This window comes from Balaenoptera acutorostrata, chromosome 3 (assembly GCF_949987535.1).
Source record: "Balaenoptera acutorostrata chromosome 3, mBalAcu1.1, whole genome shotgun sequence".
Lineage (NCBI taxonomy): Eukaryota > Metazoa > Chordata > Mammalia > Artiodactyla > Balaenopteridae > Balaenoptera > Balaenoptera acutorostrata.
The window spans coordinates 178,113,360-178,125,510 of record NC_080066.1 but is presented as its reverse complement, the minus strand read 5'-3'; the positions used below and the strand labels follow the sequence as shown (position 1 = coordinate 178,125,510).

The window sequence follows — 12,151 nt, the reverse complement described above, 5'->3', positions numbered from 1 at the left end:
TGGGGCGGGGCCGCGCCCATGCGACTGAACCGCGGGCCAATGGGCGGCGGCGGCGGCGGCTCGGGGGCAGGGCCTGGGGCGGGCGGAACCGGGTTGGGCCGCGGCGGCGGGGCCGTCTCAGGCAGCTGTCCCGCCCCCTCCTGTCCGGCCGCAGCTGCCGCCGCCGCCGCCTGGGGCTTGGTTGAGGTGGACTGCGAGTCCCGGCGGAGTGTGGCGCCGCCGCCGCTGTGCGAAGGGGCAAGCGGGCAGGTGAGTGCCGGCGGCGGCCCCTCCGCGCGCGCGCGCGCGCGCGCGCGCGGCCCGCCGGGCAGCCTCGTGTCGCACCTCCCCCCCGCCCCGCCCGGAGTGCTGCGAGGCTGCCCCCAATCCCGGCCGGCGCCCCTCGGCCGTGGTCCGGCTCGCGCCTCGCCGGCCGCTCTGGGCCCAGGGTGCAGGGATCGGTGTGCGCCCTGGGGCCCGGCGGGCAGGGCTGGGTGCCGGGAGCCAGGCGAGGTCGGAGGGCGCCGCACGGCCTCTGCCCTCCGGCCCTCCTGGGGCGGGGGCGCGCTCACCGCTGTCCAGCGTCCCTTCCCGGCGGCCGAAGCTCCGTTCCCCGCTCTGCCCGCCCAGAGGTGGCAGCAGGTGCAGGGAGCGCCCGGCCCCTCGGCACCCACCGGGTGGGGCCGGGGTCGATCCCTCCCGCTCTCGTCGGCTCGGCTCTGCGTGGGGCCGGCTCGCGCACCCGTTTCCTTCCTCCCTCCCTCCCTCCCGTCGTCACTCTGCTGCTTAGGCGAGGACGGTGTGGCTTTCATGTTCCTCTCTCCAAACCTCAGGTGCCCTCGGGGGTGCTCGGGGACTAGCCCCTGCTTCTCTCCCTCACTTTACAGTTACAAAAACAGTCGTTGAAAATAGGTCATGTTTCTTCCCACGCGCCCTGGCCATCTTCCCCACGCTCCGTGCCCTACTAGGGAGAAGAATTCAGTGCTTTGGAGTTTGTCATTCCAGCATCAAACTCTTCCTCCTCGTGGCTCCAGCCTGGCGATGCAACTGTGTATCCTCTATCCCCAGTTTCTACTCGGGGTGGGGGTGGGGGTGGGGGTGGGGGTGGGGGTGGGCGGGGGAGGAGCCGATTAGCGTTGGGCGCCACTTGCTGCGGGGGAGGGGGGGGGCTTACCCCTGCCGTGTGTTGACTGGTGTAGGATCACTTGGGATCCTAAATGAAGGAGGTGATGTTTTGCATTTCCAAACGAAGGAGGTGATGTTTCGAAAGAAAAAATCCTTTTTAAAGTATGTTGACAGGTGAATTTTGCTTTTAAGAGCCTCCGAAGAGTTAACCCTTTAGTGACGGATCTGCACAGAGCTTGGTTGTGTTGTGGTTACAACAGCTGTATGCGTTCGGCAGAACCGGACACTGAAAAGTTTGAATTTTACCATGCGTAGATGATAACCTCTTCCTCCCCGATTTTCTTCTCCAAAATGACCCCACTGCTATTTCAAAACTGAAGGAACCAGAAATAATTTTGGAAAGGTTTTTCTTACCATTTTAAGTGAATGAATTTAACTTAAGAATGTAGCAAAATAAAAGCAGCTTTCCTCTGTACCCTTAAAATTTGGCAAGACTTATTTGAACCACGATATATTGTGTCCATACAGTCTACTATGTATGCAGTCTCATCTTAGCAAGTTAGTTGCTGGGGCTGCTGTGATTGATAGTTTGGAAAAGTTCCAGCATTTAAAGGAGTTTTTCTCCGGCCTAGGAAAGTAATTTGAAAAGCCGAGTTCTCAGAGAGCCGCAGAACAGCTTGTTATTGGGCCCCAACGGCCTGGGTTTTCCTTTTGCTACCCCTTCCTGTCTGCCCTCTTTTATATATATTCAAAATTGTAACTTAATGTCTGAAATGAAACTCTAGTCTGAACGAGTAAAATGGTTGCTGCTTCTCATCTCTTCTCCAATGATCCCTGGAATAGGAATGGTGTTGGACTCGCAGATTAAAACATTTATGTCTACGTGTGCTGTAGAAATGAAAGTTTCTGTTCAGTTCTGTCGATAGGAGTGCAATAAGATTGTCAGGAAGAAAGTAACACTTGCTGAACACTTTGGCCACGTTTTCAGTGACGACTAAACCTTTGCTTTAGAAGCCACTGGAAACTGAGAGAGCTGTGAAGGTTGTACTGAAATAGTTTTCCATTCTAAAGTTCAACCCCTGGAAAACTGTTTTGTTCTGAGAGCTCTGATAACTGGTCACAACCGTTTCCTTAAAACTTGCCGCTCTCCTGATCCAGAAGAGAATGGCAAAGGAGACAACAGCTGGAGGAGAGTATCTACAGTATGCTGGAGTCTGCTCGCAGTAAATATTTAGCAGATAATCACTGAATTCAATGGAAACCAGGTACCTACTTTGTGGCATGTGGAATTTTAGTAAAAATATGAGTGAAAACCTTACCTCCTGGCTCAGGGTTTCTCTTTCTTTTTACTAGATGTCAGTTTAGTTTGAAGCTTTCCAAATCTCTCAAAATGTTTGAATTACATAGTCTCCTTTTTTCTTATCACTAATCTGCAGTAGCTTTTAGAAATGTAACTAATAATACTGTATCTTTTTTGGTGTAGTTTGATGAATATCACTGGGAGGTTTTTTTTTTTTATCTTTAGAAACTGGTTTGTCTTCTCTGGCTTCTGTGAGGAGTAGGGAGGAAGAGTTTCAAGTGTGTTTTCTCTTCGTGTACGTCAGTCCTCGGAGTGGAACCTAGATTTTGTTCCCACACAAAGGAAATGGAGTCATTTATTACTATGGCATTAAACATTTTTAACAGAATACTGAAGAGTGAATATATCTTTATTCTTATGGTACTTTGGAAGTTGCTTGTGGCCAGTTAATTTGCTTTCTCAGTGAACAAGAATTATATTTGGGCCCATTAATTTATCAGAAAGAATATTTTGATTTGCTCTGCATCCTTTTTTTCTTGCTACAGTTGAAGAAGTGATTATCTTGGGTATCAGTTCATTCTGAGTCATATTTAAGCACTTAAGGTTGTCCGATTAAGGATTCCTTGCTTTAAAATTTTTCTGGTTTTCACTTTTGTTGCATATACAAGTGTACCTTACTTGGCAAAATTGACTTCTGTACGTTGGATTTCCTTATGTCATCTCATTTTCCTACTCATAAAATTGGAGATTGTTAAATATTTTGATCTGCAAATATAATTTACATAATATTCTCAAAGTAAAAATAAATTTCTAACAAAATATTAATACACATATTATATTTATTTTATTATAAAGGAGTTGAGACTTTTTTTTTTTAAGTCATTTTAATAGTCTTATGGGAAAAAAGTTGATTAACAGAATCCTTTTTGTTGTTAAATTCATTCAGTAACTCAAGCCAGAGATTAGCTGTGTAGACTCCATTTCCATTTGGGAGTTTCTTCTAGATGTAGAAGTAAACAGATCGTAAAACCAGAGGTACAAACACAGCTATTGACAATTTTCAACTGAAGTATATTTGAATGGAAGAAAAATGATTCCAAATGATTATAAAATTCAAATACCAAAGTTAAGACTTTGAAAATTTTTTTCTTATTCAGGTCCTTTCCAAGTAGAAGTTAATTAATAATCAAGATAAGTCCAAACACTCTTGACTGGCAGTGGAAGACAAGTCCAGCTCTGAAGTTAAGATTTTGAAAGGGAGCTGAGTGATACTGATTACCAAGCCAGAGTAAAATTTTAACCTCTTACATGTGTAGGCTGAATAATGGGGGTACAGAGGGATGGGGGGCAGAGGGACAGGGCAGGAAAAACTGCTTTCACTATTTTTTAGAAGGACTAAAAAATTGTCTAGAGAATTAGATAAGCAGGTGTCTACATAGAGCTCTTAATAAGTATGCAGTATTTTAGCCTTATTACCTATCTACCATCCTGAATTTCACTTTCCACTTTGTTTACGATACAGTTCATTAGAACATAACAAGGTCTAAAAATTCTATGACCAAGTGGTTTAAAGGTTTCAATCTCAGAAAATAGGCCTGACTCTTCAGTATCAATAGTTTTCTGTTAAGCACAGTTAAGAGAAAGTAAGGGTTAGTGTTGAAAAATACTCATGAAAGTTGCCTTTATCATAAAATTTGGAAGTTTTGTTCATGTCCCAAATTTAAGCTGAGGCCACTCCTTTGTTTTTGGACAAGGCCAGCGTAATGACTCAATAGTTTTAAAAGGCCAGAGGGGTAAAAGCTTTACATGGTATGTTTTACAACTGCAAAGGAATACTGTTATTTTGAATTTCAGAGATAATGAACCTTCAGAGCCTCTCTAAGGGGGTTGGTTTTGCACTGAATCCATGAAATACTATTGGGCATCAGTGACATTTGACATCGAGCTGTGCTGATGAGACTCTGCTACCAGCTGTCTGTCATGCTGCATAAATTTATTAACCTCACTAAACTTCGGCTTTTTCATCTGTAAAGTGGGCATAATATCTTTCTTTGTCTAGTGTGTAAAATGCTTACCTCAGTTCCTGATATAGGAAATGCCTGATGATGCAGTTATGATGAAGACGGTCATGTTGGGGGCCTGCCCCAGGGCACACACAGGTTCAACAGCCCAGAAACAAACAACGTGACAGCATGAATAATTGCATTTAGGTTCCAAAACTCAGTTGTTTAATGTAGCACATGTATCTGGCTGAAGGTCAGTTTATGTAACAAAGGGTGTAGTTGGTTACCACCTTATCCTCAAGACTTTGGGACCACGTCTCACTTATCGCTGCATTTCATATTAGATACTCAAGAAATGTGCACTGAATGCAAGCATGAATTCACTCATTCACTTGGCTGGTAGAAGAGTAATGCAGTGTTAGCTATACTGATCTTCCTCGAGTTATGATGGGGTTACATCCTGACAGCATGTTGAAAATATCATTGTCGAAAATGCATTTAACATACCTAATGTACCAAACATCACAGCTTAGCCTAGCCGACCTTAAAAGCGCTCAGAACACTTAATTTGCCTACAGTTGCGCAAAATCATCTAACACAAAGCCTGTTTTATAATAAAGTGTTGAATATCTCATGTTATTTTTTGAACACTGTACTGAAAGTGAAAAACAGAATGGCTGTCTGTTCAGAAGGGTTGTAAGTGTGTTCGTTGTTTACCCTCACGCTCCGTGTAACCTGCGGGGAGCTGAGGCTTGCCGCCACTGCCCAGCGTCACCAGAGGGTATCGCACTGCATATCACTAGCCTGGGAAAAGATAAAAATTCAAGGTTTCTACTGAATGTGTATGCGCTTGCACCATCTGTATTTAAGTTGAAATATCCTAACGTGAACCACGGTAAGTTGGGGACTCGTCTCCTTGGGTTGAATTTGGCAGTGGAGAGCAAAGCACTTTGATAACCATACCTGCTACATAACATTAGATATCTTTATTTTAAAGATGTTCAGGCTTGAGGATTAACACAGATAGCTCCAGAGGTCTCTTCCAAACCTGATGTTCCACAATTCTAGAATCTAGAATCCTTATGGGAGGAATGTGGGTGGTTTGAAAGTAATTTCTTGACAGATTATAGCTAGCTGTTCCTTCACCCTTAACATTTTTCTTTTTTCTTTTCGAAAGCTATAATAGGAAATGGTTATTCATGATACTGAATGATTCTTTGCTTTATGAAGAGATTTTTTTGCAACTTCCTTTAAATAGGAGCCTCATTTTAAGTGTATTTACAACTTAATTCAATAGCAGTTTAAAACTAAGACTATTACGTATTGAAAAGTCAATGAAAGATGGTTTAAGCGTCTCTAAAATTATCATGTGTATTAGTGAAAATATAGCAAAAACATTGTAGAAAGCAAGTTTAAATCTCAAGTTTGTGTATATCTATATCTATCTACTTATATGTATATATGACAGCCCAGATTGTTCTGTATAAAGATTGAAATTTTAATTACATGCAGCTTATAGGTCTACATTCATCTTGGTATGTATGTAGCTACTGAGTTGAAATTAATTCCACGATCTTGCCTGTCTGCTTGCCCTGACTTCTTGGTACTTTTGAGCTGTGAACACATCAGCGTCTCCTTTGATAGAGATTGGAATGATGGGTGCTAGTTAGCCACTTGAACCTGTATAAGTTAGTAAGGCTTGACCCTGTTACTAGATCCTGCTACTGTGCAAAGAGAGGTGTTTCCAGTATTTCAGTTAACATGGTACCAACGCAAGGACCATGTATGCTTCATCAGTTTTTGTAGGAGAGAGAACTTAGCACAGTTAAATGCTTTTCAATTTGGGAGTGCTTTTATTTTCCTAGGCCATCATCCTGTAGTTTGTGTATTTAATTCAATGTAGTAATCTGATCCTAATGGTCTGCGAAGTATTTTAGTGAGATTCTTTTCTTACTCCGAAAGATTAGGCAGGCTTCACACTCCCTTCAAGTCCATTTACAGCTGGGAGCCTGAGGTGGGAGGAAGCCCTAGGACCATTCTCTCCCTTAGTCAAACCAGCTGTAAGGTTGGGAAGATGCAGCATACATTGAAAAACAGATGCTGGGTTTGAGCTAAGGTTTTCTGCGTAAATTACCAAATAAGTATAATCAAAAATGTTTATTCTAGTTGTATTTAGTTGAAAGCAACTCAAGAATATCGCAAATATACATTCTTTCCGTTTAGAATTTTTGGGGGAAAGAAAAAAAAACCCACACAGCTGAATTCCATCTCGGTCTGTTCAGTAGGTGTGAAGTATACTTTGTAAAAATGGGTTAAGTATCCCCCTCACCACGCCCACCACCCCATCAACCAAGTTCCTTAAATGCACTGTGTTCTTATTTCTCCTCACCTAGGCAGATTATGTGTGGAAGAATCACTTCACTGGTCAGAAGTGGTTGTTGATTACAGATGACACTTGCATATTAGTCAGCAATTTAAATAATAATTGAATATGCTATCTATTTTACTGTTTTCTAAAGTTTGTTGTATCTCTTAGGTGAAGAGATTGTTGATGGACTTGCTAAAAAGTTTATGGTGTTATAAAGAGCCAGATTTTGAGGATTTTGTAGATTTTTAAAATATCTTGATGGTGAAGCAATGTAGATATGTGTGGAACTCTTAGCTTGCTGTTTCTTTTTATAGATGCCCCTTCCTTTGAAGGACTGTCACTATAATTGTTTACTGTAGAATCCTTTTGCCTGCCAATCCTATTGCTTTTCTACGTATTATTTTCTTTTGTCTTAAGTATTGTTTAAGTCCTTTTTTACTGTATATTTGTTTCCCCAGATAATTCATTAAGAATTTGGAAATTATACCTGCTTTCAATCTAAACTTTGGGGGAAAAAAATCTTTCATTTAGCATTGTACCTTTGGCTAAAATTTGGAATTTAACTTTGTGTGTGCATACACATATCTAATTTAGCACGTCTTTGTATTTTTCTAATATACATATTTGAAATAAATATTGAAGATAAATATTTGGTCTTTGTAGGAAGTTGATGAATCAAACTAATAAGTAGTGTTTTTCCACTGAGAGCACTAAGAATGTTCAGGAAACCTATTTGGCTCTTTCATTTGTTGAAACTTGGAATCTAGCCCCGGATTCAGCTGAACTCACAATGAAAATTATTCATTGTATGTAACAAGTTTTTGAATCATAAATGAACAGGGTAGGTAGTTATTTTAAATCCATGAAGTTGGGGAAATCTTTGTTAGCTAAAAAAGGCAGAAGGGGGTTGAGTTTAGGAAACCACTCAGCCTGGATTCTAACACTTTCTCAGACTGAATCTTAACATCTAGTCCTTCTTCTTTACCTGTACTTTATTCCTTACCCCTCTCTGTTTGGTTACTTTGCCCGCATATTTTAGGAGTTATCCAGGCTGAGTCCTGGGTCCTCACCTCCTCATCCTTGAGGCCCGTAGGGCTGGCTGTCCCTCATCTGGCTGTGGTCATCTTCTGCAGCGGCTGGTGTGGTCGTGGCACGTGGATGCAGGAGACCTTGTTTAGTTGCGAATGTGCTGGACGTAACACAGGGTTTCAGGTTGAAGCCATAGGTCTGCTGCTTGTTGGCTGTGGGCTCTTGGCCAAGTCATAGCCATGCCTGAGCCCCCTGCCATCCCAGTGGTCACCACTGGCCTCTGCAGGCTGTGGCGGGAACGTGTCTGGCCAGCGCAGAGAGCCGTACAGATGCTCGTGCCCCCAGTCACAAGTGCCCCCGGAGCTTGAAGTCGTGCTTGAGTTGCACTCTTCCATTTCTATTGGAAACGGACTTATTCCTGCTTGGTTGTTTTCTAAGAGACCAAAAACACTTTAAAAATTCAGTTTGTTTATTGGAGAGATTCTTTTATGAAATTTAATATCTTAAAGCTTTTCTAACAATAAACTACGGTTTCCCAAAGGAAACTATTTTTTAAATGTGAATTTTATATGTATAAATTTATGTTTTGACTTTTAAGAGTCATCCTGGTTCTTAGTAGTAGTAAAGTATTAAGTAAATGTCTCATTTTGGCTACTGTTCTGTCGCTGGTGGGAGAATATATCAAAATGGTTCCTTGCTGTATAATCTTACTACCGTGATGGGAAATAAATCTTACCCGTAAGTAACACTAGTAAATTCAAATAAGGTTTTCCTTCATTCAACAAATATTTGGCCCTCCGCCGTGTCCGTGGTACCATACTAGACCCTACAGATGATTTAGAAATGGAAGCTCTGGGTTTTTTCTGCCGCAGGACAGAAACCCACACCAGTGGGCGAGGTAGGCGCGTAAATGATGTCACCTACAGCGCGTGAGGCCGTGGAAGCTCCAGGGCTGAGCTCTGCAGGGTGTGGAGTGGGGAGGGGGCCGTCGGTGAGCTGGGGTTTGAGTCAAGACTCAGACACCTTCACCAAGGGCTGAAGGCACGTAGACCGCAGAGAAGAGGGAGCGTGGGATCAGGGGATGGCATGGGGCCGAGGGGCTGAGGGAGCTGGCAGAGGGTGGCAGGAGGGCCTGATGCTTTGTGGGGTGAAAAGAAGTAAATGCGGGGCTACCGCCTTTGAGGTAGGGTGTCACACAAATATGAGAAGAATTGGTGCCAAACCATATCGAATCCAGAGGCAAATGAATCTTATAGACATTGATGGCTGTAAAGTTCAGAAGAACGGCTGCTGGGCCATAGAACTGGGTACAGAGAACCCCCGCCCTCCAGAAATGTTAGTTCTTCAAGTACACACTTAAGGCTTGAGGACATGCCTCTGATTCAGTGCGCTGGGGGCTGAGTAATTAGGAGCTCCGGGACAGAGTGGGTCCAGGTGACTGGAGGCTTTCCTGGGTGAGGTCACTGTCAACCCGGTTTCTGGGTAGAACAGATTAAGAGCTGGTCTGGACCTAGGATCCTGTACCCCAGGGAGGTACATCCCCTGGGGACAAGGACAGCCATCTCCCTACCCCTCAATTGAGAAGCGAGTTAATGCCTACTGGAAGATTCTTACTGTCTAACCTGGGCAAGCTGCTTTCTCTCTTTAGGGCTTATATCCCTGTGGGAGGGAAACAGTCCAAAGAGAATTCCAAAAGACTGATCTCAAGGTAAGCCAGCCTTTAGCATCTGTTAATCACCTTGAACTTGACCCGTTCTTACTGATTCGCATGGAAGTGAGGGCTGCATGGAGGAGCCCAGAATTTCCTCAAGGCCATGGGGGACTTTTTGACTGAGAATGTGAAAAATTTTGCAAGGAGGAGACAGGGGTAGCAGAGGGTAGCTTTATTTCAGAAAAAGGGGAGAACAAGGGCAGATCCTAGAGCTGTGTTGTGTAAGAGGTGATGGGAAGAATAAAGCCGGGCAAGTAAAATGGGGTGAAGCAGTAAAGGGCCCTGAGGACTGCTGGGGAGGTTGGGTGTCACCTTAGAGCCGTGGAAAGACCTCGTGTTGAGCAAAAGAAGCCTGCATGTTGTATAATTTCATGTGTATGAAGTTCAAGAACAGCTGCTCTCCCAGGTGCTAATTTCCTGATGTGTTTTGAAGTTTCACCTGTGTGGTATATCTGTACCTGTTACTCAGTGGGGGCAGATTTAAGTGGCACGGGTGGGCTTGGGCAGGGAGAACGCGGGACACTTACAGTCTAAGCAAGAGGTGAATTCAAGATGAGCAGGTGGCCTGAGATCCTCAGGGGTGTTCCCGCTTGGCCGGATGTTGTTGGTGTCGGGTCTGGAAGACCTGTCCGCCCTCCTGCTCCCTGCAGAGCCCTGTGCTTTTTCTCTCCGTGTCACAGAAGCAGTGCGGCAGTGGCCGAGCACAGGCTTTAGAGGCAGGCAGACCTGAGTTCTAACTGCACCTCTAACCTTGGACAGAGATGGAGGGCTTCACCTTTTTTGAGACTGTCATCTAAAAGATGAGGCTAATACCTCCTGATTAGAGTGTCTGGGAAGATCAAATGAAGAGATGATCTTAGCCCAGTGCTTGGCAGAGGTTAAGGACTGCACACAGGGTCACTACTGCTGCTGTTTTAATTAACGATTGTTATCTCAGGACAGGTATCTAGATGCCAGAGAGTGATGGGAGTTGGAGGGATTCCTGAGGGAAGACTTGGGGTGGGGAGGGGAAAGGGGCTGCAGGCAGAGTGAAGAAGCCTGTTTCGTAGCCCTCGGGTCCTTGCGCTGGGGGGACTGACGGGCGGGGGGGTGCGGCTGCCTTGGGTTCACTGTGCCCCAGGCTGCTAAGAGGTGGGAAGGGTCTTAGAGTTCCTATCGGAGTGATGTTTTTGAGTTGTTTGGCGCCTAACACACAGAAGGTCACGCTGGCAGGGAGAGGCCGGCAAGCCCATCTCTGACGGCGGGCTTCACAGTTCTTCCTGCCAAGCTATATTTGGAAGTGTGATTAAAGCCCTACTTTCCAGGCTTACTGGTAGTCTTAGTTGTTTTCAGGTCAAGTTCAGTGGTCCTCCGCAGAGATGCCGTTGGAAGATGTGGAGAGGGCCTGGTGCAGAGAAGAGCGGCAGGTGCTCTGTCCAGGGCTCTCAGCCGTGAGCGAGTAAACACGGGAGCTTCCTTCTCGTTTAATCCTTGAGTTTAAGGAAAGGTGCTTAAACCACTCCTCCGCCTGCTCCCCCCACCCCACACTTTTTTTTTTTTTCCTTCTTCTTTTGATCTCAAAATAACTAATTCTCTTTGCTGCCGAAGTTTTAGGTATTGTTACCTGTTCGCTTTTGTTCCAGGGTGCCTGGCACTATATGTTCCACTCTTGTGTTTTAGAAGGCTTTTTAGATACGTAAGTTACAGAGTACACTTCATGCATCAGACGCATCAGAGAAGCTACATAAGATAGCCCTTTAATAGAATGCTATTTTCTGTTGTTTTAGCATGGCCTGTATTTGCATGGAGTCATTGCCGTGGAATCAGTGATCAGCTAGACTGTGGGAGAATATGCATTTTCAACCTTTTGTCCCATTACAGCTCTCCACACTGCAATAGTCATTTCTCTTTGTAAAAAACAAGTAGGTCAGAGTTTGCCTTTTGGTTCTCCCTTGAGATTAATTGTAGCTTGTTGGCGAGGGCTCCATGGAGCGTCATCGTGGTGTGTGGTATTCACTAGTGTGTGGATGGCTTCGGTCGCTTCTCTGGGGGGATCTCTCTCCATCTTCCTGGGTTGTCATCCTCGAGCGCTTCTGTCTTAGGAGGAACGCTCAGATCAAAGTCCTCGGGCAACAGTTGCAGCCCTCCTGCAGCTGGGGGTCCTCTTTCCCACCGCTCCCCACAGAGACCTCTCCAGCTGGGGTGCTGTGCCCCCTGCCCTGCCATGTGCTTCCCTCATTCCTGCCCTGCCTTTGAGTTGCCCACCCTTTCTTCATACATCCCAGTCCCTTTCTTTCTTCAAGACACATCTCCTGACTCACTGCTATGAAATGTTTTCGGACAGATGTTATAACATCTCTGCCCAGCGTCCATCGGTGCATCCCCTGTCCCACTGTCTCGTCTGCTTGTGGCATATCCTGGCCATTTCTTATTTGTTAGACCATTGAGGGCTCCAGGGTGGTTGAAGTGCCAGACTGGGAGGCAGTGGAGACCTCTTTCTAGGGTAGGGTCTGCCATCGACTTCCTGTGAAACCCTGGGCAAGGTACTTTGGATTTTCCTTGAAACAAGATTAAGGAATTGAATTAGCTCTCTGAAGTTTCTTTGATCTCTAAAATATCTTCAACATTTGTCTAGAGAGTCTAATCTGTTGCTTATG

At 44.9% G+C, this 12,151-nt stretch overlaps 1 protein-coding gene across 4 annotated transcripts in view; it reads left to right on the top strand.

Annotated features, from left to right (window-relative positions):
• Window positions 1–94: 94 nt before the first annotated feature.
• The window catches only part of SETD3 (SET domain containing 3, actin N3(tau)-histidine methyltransferase), a 72,845-nt gene continuing 60,788 nt past the window's right edge, over window positions 95–12,151 (top strand). The window contains exons 1-2 of one of the 4 annotated variants that reach the window (XR_450703.2): window positions 893–1,030; window positions 2,263–2,369. Coding sequence is in view for 2 of the 4 variants with exons in the window: in XM_007178876.3 (XP_007178938.1) it covers window positions 2,359–2,369 (11 nt within the window). In the remaining 2 variants the exon portion in view is untranslated. Of the gene's footprint in view, window positions 250–892; window positions 1,031–2,262; window positions 2,370–12,151 lie in introns of those variants that run through there. The other 3 variants (XM_007178876.3, XM_007178874.2, XM_057542458.1) reach the window with 3 other exon arrangements.